The sequence below is a fragment of the Tribolium madens genome, unplaced genomic scaffold, assembly GCF_015345945.1.
Source record: "Tribolium madens isolate multiple individuals breed KSU strain unplaced genomic scaffold, Tmad_KSU_1.1 Scaffold_96;HRSCAF=242;Tcas5.2_LG5, whole genome shotgun sequence".
NCBI lineage: Eukaryota > Metazoa > Arthropoda > Insecta > Coleoptera > Tenebrionidae > Tribolium > Tribolium madens.
This window is the reverse complement of record NW_025401068.1, coordinates 3,787,974-3,806,404: the sequence shown is the minus strand read 5'-3', so window position 1 is coordinate 3,806,404 and position 18,431 is coordinate 3,787,974. Positions and strand designations below refer to the sequence as shown.

Below are 18,431 nucleotides of genomic sequence, written 5' to 3'. Positions count from 1 at the left end.
ATAATTATTGTTTTTTTGTTTTTACATAATTTTTTATTAAAAATAGCTAAAATGGTTTTTTTTAAATAATAGTTAAATAGTTCGTAAAATAGTTATTCTGGGTATTTTTTTTAAATTTTTAACCACTATTTTCGACACATAATAAGAAATTTAAATATGTTTTTGGAAGCTTTAGCAAAAAATGTTGTTTCTACCTATAATTTTTTTGCGGGCTTAACTGCTATTTCATACTCGGCTTCGCCTCGTCCAAATACAGCAACGATTCATCCGCAAAAACTATACTTTAGGTACTTGTTACAAAAATGACTATTTTGCGTCTTTAAAGCGTTAATAATTATTTAATTAATTAATGAACAAACTATCTTTCGGTGAATAGTAAAATTGATTTAAGGTTTAAAAAGTTAAATATAGGAAACACTGTTTAAGCTATTTTGTAAATTGAATTCTCTACAACTTATCTTAGATATTTTTTTATAAATCCATCGGTTTCCATATTTTATTAATTTTATGTTGCATATTATTGTGCTCAATTTTTTTATTTTCTCATGTCATGTTTGTAACTAATTTTGTCGCAATTACCGAAATTGAATTCCTTACACTTTTGTATTGTTTTAATTAATTTCAAATCCGATGTACTCTCATTCGGTTAAACTTTATAAAATAAATACAATAAATCTTCAATAATTTACATACGTTAATAACAAAATTAAAGAAATTTTACAGGCGAATTGTTGTATTAGCTCACCTCGATATCTCGCCATTTTTGGGATCCATAGTTAAAAACAGCCTAAAATTGGGATGAGGGATAATTTCAACCATTCGTCCCTTCTCATCCACCCCTCTCTCGCCCACTGTTAAAACACCGTTCGGTTCTAAAAGCGCATTAAGTCGATCCAAAACGGCGGCACTACACAAGTTAACGTTATCCACGAGCAACCACGAACCTTCTTGTAAACACTAAAATCAATTTAGTTAAACATACGTTTCGCGCCATAGATTCTCCTTTACTTTTATCAAAACCGAGTCTACCCATTCGAATTTACCACCGGCATTCAAACTGCCCTGATTTTTCACACACATCCTCATTTTTAGAGCTTTACTGCGTAACTTATCGAGGGATTGCTCGTCATGACACTCGTCTGTTCCACACAAAACCGTCCAAATCTTCTCCAATTCGTCAAGTTTTCGCAGAAATAATTTCGTTTCTTCCTCCATCGTGTGCTTAATCTTCACGTCTGAAAGCGTGGGAACAAATTACCGGTATTTAAAAAGGATCAAGGATTAGGGAATCATTTGATTGAAAATTTAATTTGGGTTTTACGAAAACAGACGGGTATTAAAATTTGTTGAAAACGAATAATAATCATCGTCATGAATATTAATTATCTCCTGTAGATTATTAGGTCACAATGTGCGTATATTGCCGGCGTAAGCCCTAATACGTTCAGTTGTATAATTTATACATGACATTATGGTACTGGAACTCGAACTCGGGAGCAGAGCGTGATGATGGATGTCTACGATTAAACTCAGGTGCGAAATTAGAACTATCAAAGCGTAATCAATTACAATTTACCACAACACATTGCTCTAATACCAAATAATTCGCGAACAATTCGGGAACGAAACTCTGGCCGAAAAAACGTTTTACAACTTTTGATAAAATAGGAAATTCACAGTTTTGTTCGATTCTTTAACAAAAGTTTAAAAGTGAAAGTCAAAATTGAAATTAATTAAATGTGAAGTCAAATGGTTGTTTGATACTTAACCACGAGTCTGAAAATAAATATATTTACTTTGAAAATAATGCTTTTCAGGCAGCTCTACCTTTTGTAAATTATAAACTTAATTAATAATTAACTTATCAAGGTTTCACAACTCACAACCCACATGTTTTAATTTTAATGATTTTAACTTTACGCTTCTCAGATAATCCCGAGATACAAGAATAAATCTCCGAGGTTTTTGTTCGAATCATTTTCTCAAAGTTTACAAAAAATAATAAAAATGATAGCTTAATAGCAAAGCCCGAACCACTAAGCCGCAATCAATTACACTTTCTCCTGAGACACTCAAGACAGGCCCATCAAAACAGCCCCCCAATTGGCAGTCCCAACTTTAATGAAAAACGTTGATATTAAAATTCTCTGTCAGTGTGGCGGGCTGATTTATAGTATCGCAATCTCGCAGTTTTGCGGTTAGAATTTTAAGGTTCGTGAAAAAGGAAATTTCTGGCATTATATTGTTGTAAAAGCAAAGTCCTTACCACCATCGACGTTGGAGTAACCCTCCCAAAGACGGAGCAATTCGACACAGGGTCGACCTTTTACGAGCATCGTCCTCACGATTTTTAACAAAAGTTGTTCCGTTTCCCTCACGATCTCCTCTAAATGCCGGGAGTAATCAGTCTGAAACAGAAAAGTCCCAACTTAACAAGGGAAAGTATGCACAGAAAATGCGGATTAAGCGGTATTACGAAAGTTATTGGTCGGGAATGAAAGAGAGGAAAGAATTTTCAAACATCCATTATTTAAGTATGGAGAAAGGAAAAGTTTATTTCGAATTCACGACTACGTAAATTTCTGACACTTGAATATTTAAAGAGTTATTTGGGCTCATAGTAGTAGAAATTTATTGCCGAATTTATGGATATTCTCGCGGCGGTGCGGCATGACTTTGGTTTTGAATTAATTATGATGATATGCAAACTACTAACTTTCTTGGACCAATTTTGTTAAATTAAGCCGCCGGAAGGTCCGTAAGTTATTAATCTCGCAGTGACACTTTAATAAACGTTATTATCAAAATTCAATCAACTAGATTACAGTTTGCAAGATTAAACTAAAATTAACATCACTCGATTTTTCCGAATCCATTAGGGAAATGCGTTATAAATGGAGAAAAGGTTGAGTTGAAATGCCTTTTAGAAGATTTCACACCTCAGTATTGGTCAATTTCCGATTATACTTAGAAACAGCCCTTACAAAGATTTGCAGAATAACCCAGAATCCCCATGCAAATCAGCGAAGAATAAAAACATTTAATGTTCGCTCTTGTTCTCATTTTGTGCGTTTTATGGAGCGTCACAAAAGACTATTTATACACATTATCATGAAAAAGGAAATAAAAGTCATATATGGGGCAATTATACAAAGTGGAAGAGGATTTTAAAATTTGCAAATAAAAATAGTTTTTTCTTGGTCAGAATTTTTTCAAGTGTAAACAATGAGTTATCAGGCACACAAAAGAGTGAATATTTTCTTGGTTCTAGCTGTACATGCAATAAAAACTCAACAATGAAAAATTTACGGGTAGTATGCGACCTATTTTATTGTTACAAATGGTAACAATTAATATTTGTCAGAAATAATTTATGAGGCAACTTTTGTTATCATTGCCAATTGCGTCCTTTTCGTGTAATGTAGTCTAGAGGTGTTTAATTTTTTTGAGCTTTACGATAAACATTGTTACGGCTTTACTCTCTTAAAATCCTGATAGCGTGAACCTTATCGAAGACATTTTCAAATTTTATGAGCAATATTTTTTAGTAACTTTCAGTCTCCTTAAATATTGATGCAGAGAGCTTTACTTTCGTCTTGATTTTTATTTAAAATAAAAACCCAAATCGACTTGTTTGTCTTCTTAAATAAGCGCAAGATTTTATTTTTTCGCATAAAGTGGCACTCTGAAGAATATTTGCAAATTGCAAAATCCGTTAAACCCATCTCACGTAAATTTTACTTTTGTTGGGTATTTTTGAACGTTCGACGTGAGCTTTCGTCAGGTCATAAAATTCTCCACCGAAAGCAACAATGCGAAAATAGACTTGACGCACTTATTGCTGTTTCCCGACCATATATTTTATCTATTACGATTTCCGTGACCACCCGACCCGAGTATATATTAAAGTGTTTTATTCTCTCCATAATTCCTTTTGTTTCCTGACAGAATACCAAAGAATCATTTCCTGACCTTCGACTCCCACAAATCAATTACAATCGACTGCATAACAAGCTATTAGTCCTAATGTACTACCTTACAATCAATTATCCTAGAACAAGTGGTTTCGAGGTATTCAATTGTGTATATACAGAGATAATGTCCGTGTAGATGGACTCAACTTTGATATTAATTAAGAGGATATGGGCAATGGCTATATTACAAAACATTAGTCGACGTCAGAGGGTTAATTGTTATTATAGGTCCACAAAGGTAGTTCTCGTTATTAGTGTGGATGGTTGTGAACTGTGGCGAGTCATAGTTTGGATTATGGTGGTGTGGGGTGAGGAATAACACCATTTTATTACAGAGCGAAATGTTGGACGGAAGTCCGAGCATTATGACTGTTATTTGGCTACAGCGACAGATGAAATTGCAAAGCAGAACTGCATGGCAAAAAGACACATAAAACGTGTAAAAACACACGCAAATAGAACAAGAAAAGCACGCCGAAGCAGAAAAATATTATACTTTGTTCTGTTTTAAGCCATTACTTTAAATACAGTGCATAAATTTACAATTGCTCAAAACTTTTTAGAAATAAATTAATGAATCCTTTGAATTTGAAAAAAAGAGATCTCTTTTTTTTAAGACAATTTTCTTCAACCTCAAACTTTGTTATCCAACAGGGAAAATTGAAGACACTCGAATTGTCATTTCAACACCTTGTCCTACATTTTCAACTAGTTATAAATTGTTAATTCCATTAGCTGCAGAAAACTGTAAGAAAACTTTTCTCACCTACGTAACCCGTTCAAAAGTAGCAAAACTTTAAATACTAATTGCTCATCTGTGTTGTTAAAACTTCACCATGTACAAAAAAAAATGAATCCTTATTTTCGATATCTCGTGTAGAATACACTAACGTAATGACTAGAACCAAATCAGTGCACATGAAGCGTAGGGACCATCTAGCGCTTCAAACTTAATTTTACAAGTTAACGGAAGACATGCTCGGAATAAAATACATGTTTAGAGGCAACATTGTGAGGTAATGTAATTTTAAAAGTAAACATGTGGCTCATTCGAGCGAAAAAACAAAGAAACATCAATTCTGTGTAATATTTCACATCGTCAAACAATTTAACCAACAATTTCGTTTTTGTGGATATAAGCAATTAAAATGAAAATATTAAATTAAATATTTTATGGCGGTATGGCAAAACAGATGTATCGTAAACGGGATAAACTGAAGTCGTAAACGGGACACCGTTTCGATGTGATGGCTTTATGTGGAAGAATATTTCAAAACTCATCGGGAATGTTGATAGTTGTGTAGTCATAAAAATGCATAGATTTAAGTTGTTATAACTTTGCAAAAATAGAAGCAAAATAATCAGATACAAAATTTTATTATTCCAAGATAGTAGCGAAATCACGCTACATTTCCAGTTTCAAGAATTGAGTTTTAAAAATGTCTCTTTGTTTGTATTCTTTCTAAAAGCTTCATTAACCATCAACAACAACAGTTTACTTCTCTTTGCAACCTCCGCTACAAAATAATAATAATTATAATTACAAAATAATTATAATTTGAAAAGCCATTAAAGAACTCCTGTGATTGTAAATCTCTACATTTTTACACTAATTGATACCAAACAAGTTTTTGACTTCAGCACTGTATTTGGATCAGAGTCCTTCGAGGTGAGCGGGGCTCAAGGAGACAACCAGAGAGAACCGTTAGCTGTTGCTTTTTCGCTTATATCCCGAAAAAATGGTTTACACAAAATTAAAGCCTATAAAATTTCCTACAAAAAATTATTTCCGGTATTCTTGTATCTCAAATAGTTTTCAAGATATTCGCTATCAAATATCGTACTCTTGAAATAAACTTTTTTTTGTCCCACTTTGCCCCATAATGCCTAAATTCTAAATTTACAGCAAAAATACACAGAAAGAAAGATGTCAGCATTAAATTTATTTATATTTTTGTACCTTTAATTAAAGTTATAACCATTTACAAATTTCCTTAAAAAATTTAAATAAAAAAGTGAGGTTATGTTTCACATCTTGGAACATGTATGTACATGAAAATGTTCAGATTGAAATAAAATTTTCACTTCTGTATCCTCTTCACTAATTCATGTTGTGTTTGTAAGCAGACAGAATGGGTAAAACACTAATATTCCCATTTCTTTTAAGGTTTTAATTCCCAATCAAGAATTACAAAATGTAGGGTACAAATTTGCTGTGAAAATACTCACAGTGGCGAGAAGAAGCGCACACAATAACATTTTCTTAAAAAAACTGGATTTATTTTCATAAATTAATGCAAATCTAAATTTACCAATTTCGTAAAATTTTTGAATGAATCCAAAACTCAAAAGTGATTGGCTTCACCATGGTTACTCACATGATAATGATGGCCGACTTCAAACGGACCAATCACATCATTGCATTAAATTTTCGAATTAATCCAAAAATCTAAAGTGATTGGTTTTTTAAATTATTTTAATGGCCGACCACAAGGGGCCCAATCACATTGCTTATAACATTTACAACGATTCTTAGGTTGATTCATTGATAGTTTTTAGTCTTAATTAGTAAGTGGAGTGCAATATTTGCTAGCAAATATCTCAAAAACCATTTATTTGAGAATTTAAAAAAACTAAAACATTGTCCTGAAGGAAATTTTGTATGGTTTAATTTTGTACATAATAATTTTTTCGTAAACACGCATATTTCTAGTGTCTCCCTGTGCTCCGCTCACCTAAAAAAAAAAGCAATAAAAATTAAAAATATCTAAATTTAAATTTCTAGAAAATGTAAAAATAAACAAGTATCCCTTCGTATAAAAATGCTGAAACATTGTTGAATATTTACGATTACAATCAGTACAATTTAGATAAACATTATTACAGAAAATCTAACTACAAAATCTCGTCTGAATTTATCTCTCAGAAAAAAGTAAATATTTACGTAGAAAAATGGTGGATGCGCCGACTGTCTACCTAATTAAAGTTAAAACTGATTGACCAGTCATAGCAATAGAGCTGGAATTATCTCCTTAAGCCAGTGAATCAACTTAACTTTTGTCGAATTAGCTTTATTGTCTACTAATTCACTAGTTACCACTGGCTTGAGCAAATGCACCAAAGTCCCTCGTTATTAAATTCCAGTTCTGAGTGCACTTTAGCGTGTTCTTGTTGATGTTAACTTGAATGTTTGATTTTTACAGTCCATTAATAACTAAAAGCTATTTTCAACACTGGTCTTGTCTGAATTAATTAAAACATCAAAGGATAAAAGGTACGAGACACGTTGAAGCTACAACTTAAAACCACTGATTCGACAAATGAAAATTAATTGGAATTGTCTATAGTCTAAAACAATATTTTACATCGAGATAAAACTGGAGTTGGGAGTCATCTGTTTTCTTTCTGCACTATATCACATTTGCGAGTTATTTTAGTCTGCAGATAACACTGCAGCGTAATTGTTTTTATCTAAATCATTCATTAGTTTAATGTTTCTTTGAAACGAAATAAAATTGAATTATTTCGAAAGTTGGACGCTATAAAGTCAATTATTTTTAAAATTCTCTCATCTACATTACATCTCCATTGCGTTTAATATTTAAATTTAATTCAAGTTGTTATCCTTCAAGTAACATAATATTTCTTTTCATAAAATTAAGTTGTTATGCAGAACAAAAAACAAATTTCAAGGAAATAATTAGTACTTGCGCTCAAAATACTGTCTGTCTATCTAATCGTAAATGCACCGTTCGTCTTGCTTTCAGAGTTATAAACTTTTATTCCCAAAGCAATAACAAACTGCGAAGAATTACTGAAATATTTAACCTTCAATTAGTGCCTGTATATTATTAAACTTGTTTTTTCCAAGACATTAAATCCACTATACACGCAACAAAACTAGCCAAATTATGATTATTACAAGTGATTCTTTTTTTAATTTCGTAAGTGATCGTAACATTTACGAGAGATCCGTCGCATCATTAAGTTTTATCCTACGAGTAGAGAAAGATAAATGTTATAACGACAAATCACAATGTATGATGTAGTTTCGTTTTTTGTTTAAATATTTCTTACAAAATTTCCTCGCAGTTTTAATTTCACCAAGAAATAATGAATTTGAAAAAAATATATATAAAGGGCAATTAAATTTTATTTACAGCGTATTAAAGGCTACTGCTATAAAAAATGCTGGATTTATTACTGACAGCTTCCGAAAAATATAAATATAGTAGGTATAAAACGAGCGAGTAAATTAAGCTGCTTCGAAATTAGATACCCTAGAGATATTCCAAAATTAATTCAAAGTGAATTAATTTTTAAAACTGTTATTTTTCAATTAATACAGGTACCTAATGCTTTTTAAGTTCTAAATATTTATTAAAAATCATTTTCATAAAATATTTAAACTATAAGCTGAAAATATCGTCTGCAAAGAATGCAGTTACAAGAATTGAAAACTTAAATAATAATAACTAGAAAATTCTCTAGTGTTTCGTGTGTCATCTGCATTTTCAAACTACTATTTTGTTGGAAAACAATTCTAAATAGTGTAACAAAACCAGACAACGTTGTAGGTTTTCAAATACACATTTAAATTCCCAAAAAACAAATCGTTGCATCTTCGTTGGCTCAAATCGACATAATCCATCAGCTTAACCTGCGTCCACCTCACATCCTTCGAAATAATTAAATGCGTGACCGCCACATAAATCTCCCAAATACTCCCATTCTTCAAAAAAATATGACGAAGCTCTTAAAAAAACACCGATTTAGAACCACAACAGTCCAAGCCATTATTGTTCATTACTGCTATTGTACCATCGATCACAGCTCACCAGAGATCCTCCATGACCATCAATCACGTCAGGACGATACAGGACTAACCCAAGGAATCCCACAAGATCCTTTTTATTTCGCCCATAATTGATCCTTATGTAAACTTGACCGCTGACGTTAAATTCTCGCAGCGTCGACGTTTCACGCTGACACGGAGCTTAGTTATCTTCAAAATTCAGCGAAACCACATATTACACGTATAGTGAAACGTTTCGAAAATATAATTAGAGCTTAATTAAACTCTAAACTTATAGGATTAATTAATCACTCCGGTGCGTAGTAAATTATTCAGCAACGAAGTTAAAGATAATTAAAAGAAATTCTGACATATTTCGCGTTTCATACAGGGTGAATTAAGTCACTCAACTAAACTAAATCAGTCAAATTCCCTAAACAATGTCCTTTGTTGGAAACAATGCAAAGCATGTATGTAATACACCAGATGTGGACAATGAATACGAAAACCACCCCAAAAGGTCATAACTTTAAAAATTTATTCAAATCGTGAACATTCCGTCATGTCAGAGATTCAAGCATTGCCTTTCAATTTCAATCCCACTCAAATTCGTTACTTTGATAAATACACAGTCTTAATTTTACTTCGCTTGGATTTTTCAAAAAAGAAAATGATTAATTGCCTTGACTGAACCCAAATAAAATGAATATGAAGCTCTTCGACGTGATTTCGGTTTAATGTTGGTATTACTCAAGATAAGCTTTGGCTGTGGTCCACCAAAACTAATGCAAGCTACCAACATAACAGAAATAAATGTCGTAGCCTCACGTATTTGGTAAGCACGAAATCTCATAAATATTAAAACAGATGTCAATTTTTCCCCAGATAGGGTAAGTATCGTCTTTAATTACACCGCTTCGACCCTTCATTTTTAATAAAAAAATCAATCAGGGCTACCGCTTGCTGAATCGTTTTATGAGATTAAAAAGTGAAAGGCTAATTTGTGACGGAATATTTTATTAAATTGATGAAAAAAAAGTTCAGAAAAATAAATCTGCCTCGTTAAAAAAGAGAAAAGATAAAAGCACTTCAATTGCATTAAGAACAAAGGCGTGATAATGTTAGAATGACTAAATATAAACAAGAAATCAACTTCAAAAAACAACGTTTTCAGAGTTTTATCCACCAAGTAGAATTTTCTTTCATAAAGCGGCAGTTGGTAACGTTTCTTGCTGACGTTCTCATTTTTATGTTTTGGAAAATACTCTATCATTAATATTGTCTGTTATACCATCAATTAAGTAAATAATAAATTGCAGTTTTTATTAAAATAAAAATATCCTTTATCCTTTCCAAATGTATCCTAAAATATGGTTTAAAACCTGCTTTGACTAGAAATATCTTAAATTTATAAAAAAATAGACAAACTATGATGCTAATTAATTCTGAGATGAAAAAATGATCCACTATGTATAAAAACTGACGGCAACAAAATTTAATATTAAACATAAATTATTTGTTTAAATTTATGAAACAAATGCAAACCCCGGGATAAGCAAAAATAATTTATAATTAAAAACTGCCACTGATTTGAAATGATTATAAATGTGAATTTTTAATCAAAATATTTATTACACCGTGAATAAAGTAAATAAATTGCAGTCCTCAGCTAGTATAAAAGCGTCAATTTGCGCGTCGTTTTTCCTTATTTTGTATCCTAATTCGTCCGTTTATTCATGTAATTTCACCGTAGTCGCTTTTAGCTTTTTGTGCCATTACTTCCATCGTGACTGAAGAAATATGTTACAATTAAAGATTATAAATGGTGGCGTTCTCAATACCCCTCCTATGGTATGCCAGTTTCGATCTCCTTTATTTAATAAGGCCAACGAATCCCTCACTTACTCAATGTCAATGTTTATTTTCTCACCCTCAGTGAATCGCCAACTTTTTCCCCGGCTTTAAAATGATTTATTTGTGGAGTACGCTTGAAAACATTCCACTTTCCCGACAAACAAACAAAATAAAGCAACTAAAACCGGCTGCAATTATTGTTGGTGGTTGAAATTTAATTGCATTTTGAAAAAAATCGGGCTTTTTTCCTATTCCTGGATAGCGAAATGGGTTTTCCACGGTGGCGGTGCCAATTCGAACAGCTGCTAACATTAATCATCACGCAGCAGAATTAGCTGCCATAACCTATTTCGAGAAAAGTTTTTAATGTTGTCTGATCCACGTCTCTGAGACTTTTCAAGGGGTAAGTTTTAATAACGGCTTCCCTCCCCCACATTCACGCATGGCATTGTCGGTGTCAAATATCCATTAGGTGGCTCGATCCATCATAATTTTTCAATTTTGCGCACAATTGTCAACGTTTTTTTCCTTCTTTCAAAAAATTTGGAGGAAGTGCCTTCGAGATTACGATGAATTTTGGATACTTAGAGAACAAAAAAATGTTATTAAGAGTAAAATTTATAATATGCATGAAAGGTCGCTCTTTTACATGTCACATTTTACGAACCCTTATTCACTTATTAGAATACGCTTCGAACGTCACTCTCGTGGAGATATCGACGCTCTGACTAGGAAAATTTCCATTTAAAACGACATTGAGATAATCACTACAAAAATCACTTGATATGATGGGAACAAAATCTGACTCAATCTTCTTAAGCGCTCCATTTTATGATTGAATGTGCACAGTGTAATCCAAAAAAGACAACTGACATATAAAATGTAAATTGAAAAAAAAAATACAAACACTGTAATATTATACGAGGGTGGATCCCTATGCTCGACCCCTGACTTACTTCTAAGTGGTTGTTTGATTTATATTTTTAACAGTTAGTTAACTGACATTTGTACATCATATCTGCAAAATATCTACTTTGTATCTCAAACCGTTGCTGTGCTGTGACCAATTCTTTAACTGTGTGTCGTGATTGTTTATAAAAATGGAACCTGTAGAACAAAGAGCCGTAATAAAATACCTCCAGAAAAAGGGTATGACTCAACTCAAATTCATGAAGACATTGTCGCAACTATTGGGGAGTCTGCAGTTTCTTATGACATAGTCAAACATTCGTGTCGAGATTTTAAATGCGGAAGAACATCCTGTAAAAACCAGCATACCGGTGGTCCTCCCAGAACGGTAACAACAGACAAAAACATTAAAAAGGTACACGATATCGTACTGCAAAACCGACGAGTACGCATCAGAAACATTGGGGAAGATACTGGCTTATCATATCATGTGGTGCACCACATACTGAATAAAGAATTAGATATGAAAAAAATTAGTGCAAGATGAGTGCCCCGAATGTGATCAAAAACGAAATCGGGAGTTGACCTGTGAGCGTCTTTTGGAAAAGTACCAAGCAAACAAAGAAAACTGTCTTAGTTCGTATGTGACCCTAGACGAGTCATAGGTGCACCACTATGATCCCGAACCAAAACTCCAGAGTAAAGAGTGGAAATATGAACTGATACAAGCTGTAGAGAGGTGGTTTGTAGAGGTCGGACAAAAATTTTTCCTGGAGACTGTTGAGATGTTGGAGAAACGATCGACCAAGTGCATTATTGTAGAGGAAGACTATGTCAAAAAATAAACAATATAATACCTCTGTAGTTTGACTGCAAGGGTGTCAGGGGTGGAGCATAGGGATCCACCCTCGTATATTTAGTATTTATTTGTGTATTACATTAAAGTTTTATTGTGAAGGAACCATCGACTTATTTTTTTTAAATAACAGTGATTTTAAAATACATTTTATTACCACGCCTATGGACAATTTTTTTTAATAGTAAACATTCATACCAGGTGAATAAAAAGTATGGAACCAAACGTTTTTGCTTAAACTATTTATTTTTTGGAAAAACTGATGAAAAATTGATGAATGGTAAAGTACTAGAAATAAAAATGTGATGTTTTATCACGAATAAATTTTGTCGAAATTTTCTTTTGTTTTTGAGATCTACGAAAATGTTTAATTTTTTTAAATGGCAACCCAGTATAAAACCATTTTTCTCTAAAATATGATCTAAGGATTATACAACATTATATTTAATTAACAAAATTTTTTTAACATAAATTGCAATTTTGACAAAAAAAAAATAGTATAACTCAAATTTCGTTCTTAAAATACGATTACATGTTTTATATTACATACTTTGATTTATATTAATTATTATTTTCTGGAGGCACATGATTAAAAAAAATCGCTTGGTTCCATACTTTATATTCACCCTGTATTTTTAGTGTCAAAATGAAGTTGTCATTTTTGACAACATCAGTTCGCAATCAAATTTGGAACAAGCTGTATTAAAAATTGTGGTTCGTTCACAACAAACTCATAGTCACCGCCAACTAAGACGCCAAATTAAAAAAAAACAGCCGTTATTACACACAATAAATTTGTGTAAAAGTTGTAACATCCCAAAAAATTGTGTTAATAAAAAAACTAATAAAATAACATGTAGGTACTTCTCTAATGAATTATAATTTAAATTTAGTAAAATAAACAGGATTTGAAACAATATAAAAAGAAAAAAAATTATACAAATAAAACAAACCACTAATTTTTTGTGTAGAAACATAAACTGATAATAAATTTAATAATAATAAATTATATCAGAAATACGTGTACATTTGATTAATAAAATCAGATAAATATAAATATGACATTTTTTTAATAAATACGTATATTTTTCTACATTTCTCAAACACTTATAGAATCGATACAAAATATAATATAATAATTTGAAAACGTTGGATTCGAAATAACTATAAATTGTAGACCTAAATCTCCATTGATTAAAATAACAAACATTTTAATAATTTAATATTCTACAGAAGCACCACATGTTCATGTTTCATTTATTTGATAAATCACGGCATTACCAATGTACGACAGATTTTTACAAAGCTGTAAGGTAAATTATTTTCATTCAGTTTTTGCAAATGACACAAAATAGACAAAAATGCCTTTTAAATTTCTTAAATGATGCTTCCAACATGTTTTAGGAAGATTGAAACAAGTTTTATACTCTATTTCCTATGCATTTTACTTTTAATAAAAGATGAACAAGAACGTCGTCTACATAATTTCCAAGTTTAACATCTTGTACCTCCACTTTATCGAAATACAAGACTAACTAAGTTGTGTAATTTACCTTTCAAACTTTTTATTCTAATGCTCTTTTAGCCGTCTGTTTACAGTTAAGCAGTGCATAATAGCATTTAATGCTCATGTGTTAATTTTTCTGTGTACAAAATCCAACAAAACACCTATTCGCATAGCTGACCCGTGTACTTTATCCCCTCGAGTGTTGTTATACATCAGTTAATTACCAATTACGAAATAGAGTAACTTAAAGTCATTAATTATTTCGTGTCGCAAACTTAAGTGAAGGCTTCTCTAAATTCCTCAACTTACCTCATGCGACCGGACTTTTATCAAACAACTCATAAACCTGAAAAGATTTGTCTCATGAAAAGCCTTTGTAATGTAATAAAGCTTCCGACCTGATATTCTCATAGCCTTTTTCGGCCACATTACGACAAGCTAAAGTCTTCCCATACTTATTACACACGAAAATGCTCACATTTCACAAGAAACTTGCTCAAAACAACACATTTAGATTTCAAAAATTCTGATTTATTTTACCTAAACAAGAGAAGAAACGGAATCGATGTAATGTTTCACAGTGTAAACATCTGAAGCGATTATCGTTCTATACTCTACTAAATTTTAATGCTACATGTAAGCTAGTAATACACAGCTCGTTCCTAGTGGGTGATAATGCTCTGTTTATGCCTATTGAAAATGCCTAATTACAAACCAACATCGCAAGTATGATAATGGCCATTAACCAAATACCATTTCATTGACACGAAATATATATTTATCAAAAACTTGGCTAATGACAGATTAAATTGATTGAATATTATTGATTAAATATTAAATCTAATCAAGTCACCAAAAATTAAATTTTAACCGCGTAATATAAATCAACAAAAATAGAATGAGCGTTGTATAAATAAAATATTTTAAACGTAGTCAAAAATCCTCTTCTGGTAAGTTTTATAATTATATACAGTTAGTTAGTTTTGAGGTTGCATCAGAAATCGTATTCCACCACAAAACTTGGCGTACGCAAACTAAGAGAAATTTATGCTCTCGCTAACTCATATGTAAAAATGTTATTTATGACGTGTAAACCCTCAACATTAAAACAAACACTATTCCAAAGGCGGAAATTTTACTTAAGAAATAAAATTTCAGCTATATGTAGTTTCAAATATTTACCCTGATAAGACTACTAAAGGTAATTGCAGTTTCTGTCAACATGTAAGTTTAGAAATCACCTTATTGCTCTCAAGCAGCTTTAAGGTAAAAAGTTGCAAGTCTCAAAGATATTGTTAAAAAGTATTATATTTATATTAATAACCGGCGAGTTTTGGTGACAGGAAGATAGACGTCGAACCATTTATAATAAACGTCTGGGGTATTTTTCAAGAGCTTCATCGAATGTTAATAAATAATAATGAAAGAGTGAGTAAAGCAATGAAAAACGAAGTACTAGTTATAGAATAATCCATAACCGGCCGTAAATTACATCATCGTAATACCAACACAAAACACAACGGTGAAATCCTTTATTGCAGAGGTAACCGAGCTTTTGTAGTGGCCTATTGTCGAAAACCATACATAAATGTTGGATGAACTTTTGTCTAAACAAAGATAAAATTATTTCGTGACATTCCATCCTTGTATGCCTCAAGGCCTTATTCCAAATTATGTGAACGAAATTCCATATTTTCTCGAATTTCTGTTTATCCTGAATCGAAACGGAAAATTATTGAGGCCGAAAACGGCCAAGTGTAATTTTCCGATAACAATTTAATGGCTGGAGGTGTATCGATTACAGAAAAAATTGCGACGAGGCCTTTAAAATCTACTTAAAAACCCATGAATTATCTTTGATACTTGAAAAAATAAAAAAATGCAAATTGTGATAATTGAAAAAAAAAAAAACAATATTGCAGTAAAAACCTCACGAATACAATATTAACAGTGTGGTAAGAATATTTTTATTATGTCACATAAATGTTTCCAGTAGCTTGAACAATAGATCAATTTAAATAAGTATTTTATTGATTTTCATACATTTTTAATTTTTCCAATTTAGTGATTATAGCAAATAATTTTAATCCCATTTTGTATGCAAATAAATTATGTTTTTCTTCCTCCACGTTTCTGCTTGTGCTGTTTCGTTTTCAGTGCAAGCAAAATATTTTCGTATAACCCGGATCTTGTTCTCCAGCGTAGCAGTTATATTGAATTCGAGTATGATGAAATAACATATGCAATCATATCTGAATTATGGAAAAACATTCCTCTGAAACTTTAATTCAATATTTGCAAATACTAAAAAGAAGCAGATAAAGCAAAATTCTCAAAAAAACTCTTCAAAAAATATAGCGTTGCTTAAGTTTTTTTTCTTTAAGAAAAAATTAATAAAACTACATTAATTTTTAAGATTCTCGCCCTTAACTTCTCAATAAAAACGAGAAAACGAAAAAAAAATTTTTTTTAATATAACAAGTTTATTATAATAAGATGAAATAAACACTAAAAAATCTAATTTTTGAATCACCAAATGCTTTGCATTATAAAAATTACTCAGTTTTACATAGTAACTGATTCATTAACAAAATCTAGGTTAGCAAAAAATGTATTATAGTTTGCGATAATCACAATTATCTTTATCTTAGTACAAAGCTTGCCATTGTTGCAAGTATAATTGCTGCAGTTATAACACCGATCTTTTAGTAAATTTCCAACTCGGTCGATAAACTCGAAATAAAACAGTTCCAGCATTTGCTCAAATTGCATCCCCAGTTTTTCCAGACTTCGAACACCCTAATATTTAAAGATACAATCTTGATTCGACATCAGGCGTTGTAAAAGCGTCTGTAGTCTTCGACACATTGCTGTTGGCGTCTGACTCTGTACATAACGATCCAACAATCGAATTAATCCCTCCAAAGGAATGAATGGGTCTGCGAGGTACAAAAGTGCCGATTTTATTTGGCTCAATACAGCGCGGGATCGGATTTGATAAATTTGTTTTTTCTCGAGTTTTATGAAAGTTGTGATGTGATTCTTTCCGGACCGTCCGGAATTTTAAGAAAGCTCCTTAGAAATTCGCTTAATCCTATTAAGTTTCATACCGGAGCAAGTCAATTATTGCACGTCTCCGACAAGCTATAAAGCGGTTGAAAATTAAACAGCTCCTTGTTTTCCAATAAGATCGATCGTATTAGCATTTCCGGAGTTTACTTTCGATGCAATTGGAGGAAGCTTACGGCCATCAACAACAAAAATCAAAGCTCTTTATGAGACACTTTTGCAGTAACTAGCGGACGTTTAAGGCATTTTTATCGCCACTAAAATTTCTGGTCAGATTTAAGTCACAAATTACGGTCTATAAGTAAACACGAAAAAGGATCGTAAAAATAAATAGGGTAATATGATAGAAAAGGCAGTGAAATAAACTCACGCTGTAAATGAGTGTAATTACATCATGAAACTCACCTGCAAACAAAAAGCAACAGAAGTTATTAATGAAAGCCATTAACTCGCCGCTTTTATGGTCAGAGGATTGAGTTCCTTCAAGTGAACATTTCTAATTCAATAATTAATATAAAACATTAATCGTGAAAAACTAAAATCAAAAGCAAATTTTTATTTTGCGTTGTTGTTTCGTTAAAAAGTTAAAAACATGGGTGGGTCCCAGATGCTTTTGAGGGTGACATCCGGATCCGTGTTTTTAAACGCAGCTTTTAGCACATGTTGAACGTTTCACCAATTTATAGGTGCGAGTAATTAAATGCTTAACGAGTAACAATTTTTAATATGCTATACAATATGTGTAACGCAGTGGCGTTATACATATATTTTCCGTTGTAATGTATGAGAAATTGTTAAAATTAATAACTTCTATTCATACACATTGTTCTACGAGTATTATTCATTAATAAACGATTTTTCAATTTCAATAAATACAATAATTTTGTGATGTTTTATTTTTTAGCTTATTTCATAAATTAATTTTCTATAAGTTTATAACTTAAAATAAAAGTAAAAATCGTATGTTAATCGGAGATTAATCAATGACATCATAATGATATTATAAAAAATGCAAATTATATAGAAAATAAAGGTCTTTTGACAAACTTCAAGTTAAATATTTTTTCAGATTTAAAACACTATTTTACTCTAAAAGTAAGTTATCAAACGCTAATGAACTACGAGTACTAATAATCTTAATAATTAAAAGGTTCGCAAAGTTAATAGTGTTAAAATTATTAACTCCTCTAAACTAATGAAAGAGAACTGTTGTTATTGTTAACGTGCCCAGTCTAGGAAGATAAATAAATTATTAGATAATAAAACTTTTAAAATAAAAGTGTTCTAAAACGGGAGTGATAAAAACTCTTTATATTAACCATAATAAATTGATTTCTATCCATGCAATATTTGTTAGAAATTTTCTTATATACTTTTTGTATATAATTTTTAACTGAGCTAATTTTATTTTTACTTACAAATATTTAAAAAAACAGTGCACTGTTTAATTCCTATAGTTCAAATAAA

At 31.4% G+C, this 18,431-nt stretch overlaps 1 protein-coding gene and 1 long non-coding RNA gene across 2 annotated transcripts in view; both read right to left on the bottom strand.

Moving 5' to 3' along the window:
• LOC123013782 (midasin) overlaps positions 1-18,431 on the bottom strand; it is a 78,165-nt gene that overhangs the window by 14,625 nt on the left and 45,109 nt on the right. The window contains exons 15-17 of the mRNA XM_044412559.1: positions 2,267-2,408; positions 1,009-1,235; positions 746-957 (exon numbers count right to left, since the gene is read on the bottom strand). Coding sequence (XP_044268494.1) covers positions 746-957; positions 1,009-1,235; positions 2,267-2,408 — 581 coding nt within the window. The remainder of the gene's footprint in view (positions 1-745; positions 958-1,008; positions 1,236-2,266; positions 2,409-18,431) is intronic.
• On the bottom strand, positions 10,435-11,475 carry LOC123013785. The gene is made up of 3 exons (XR_006413285.1): positions 11,404-11,475; positions 10,611-11,351; positions 10,435-10,559 (listed from the first exon to the last, which is right to left on the bottom strand). It is a non-coding gene; the product is annotated as an uncharacterized LOC123013785 (long non-coding RNA).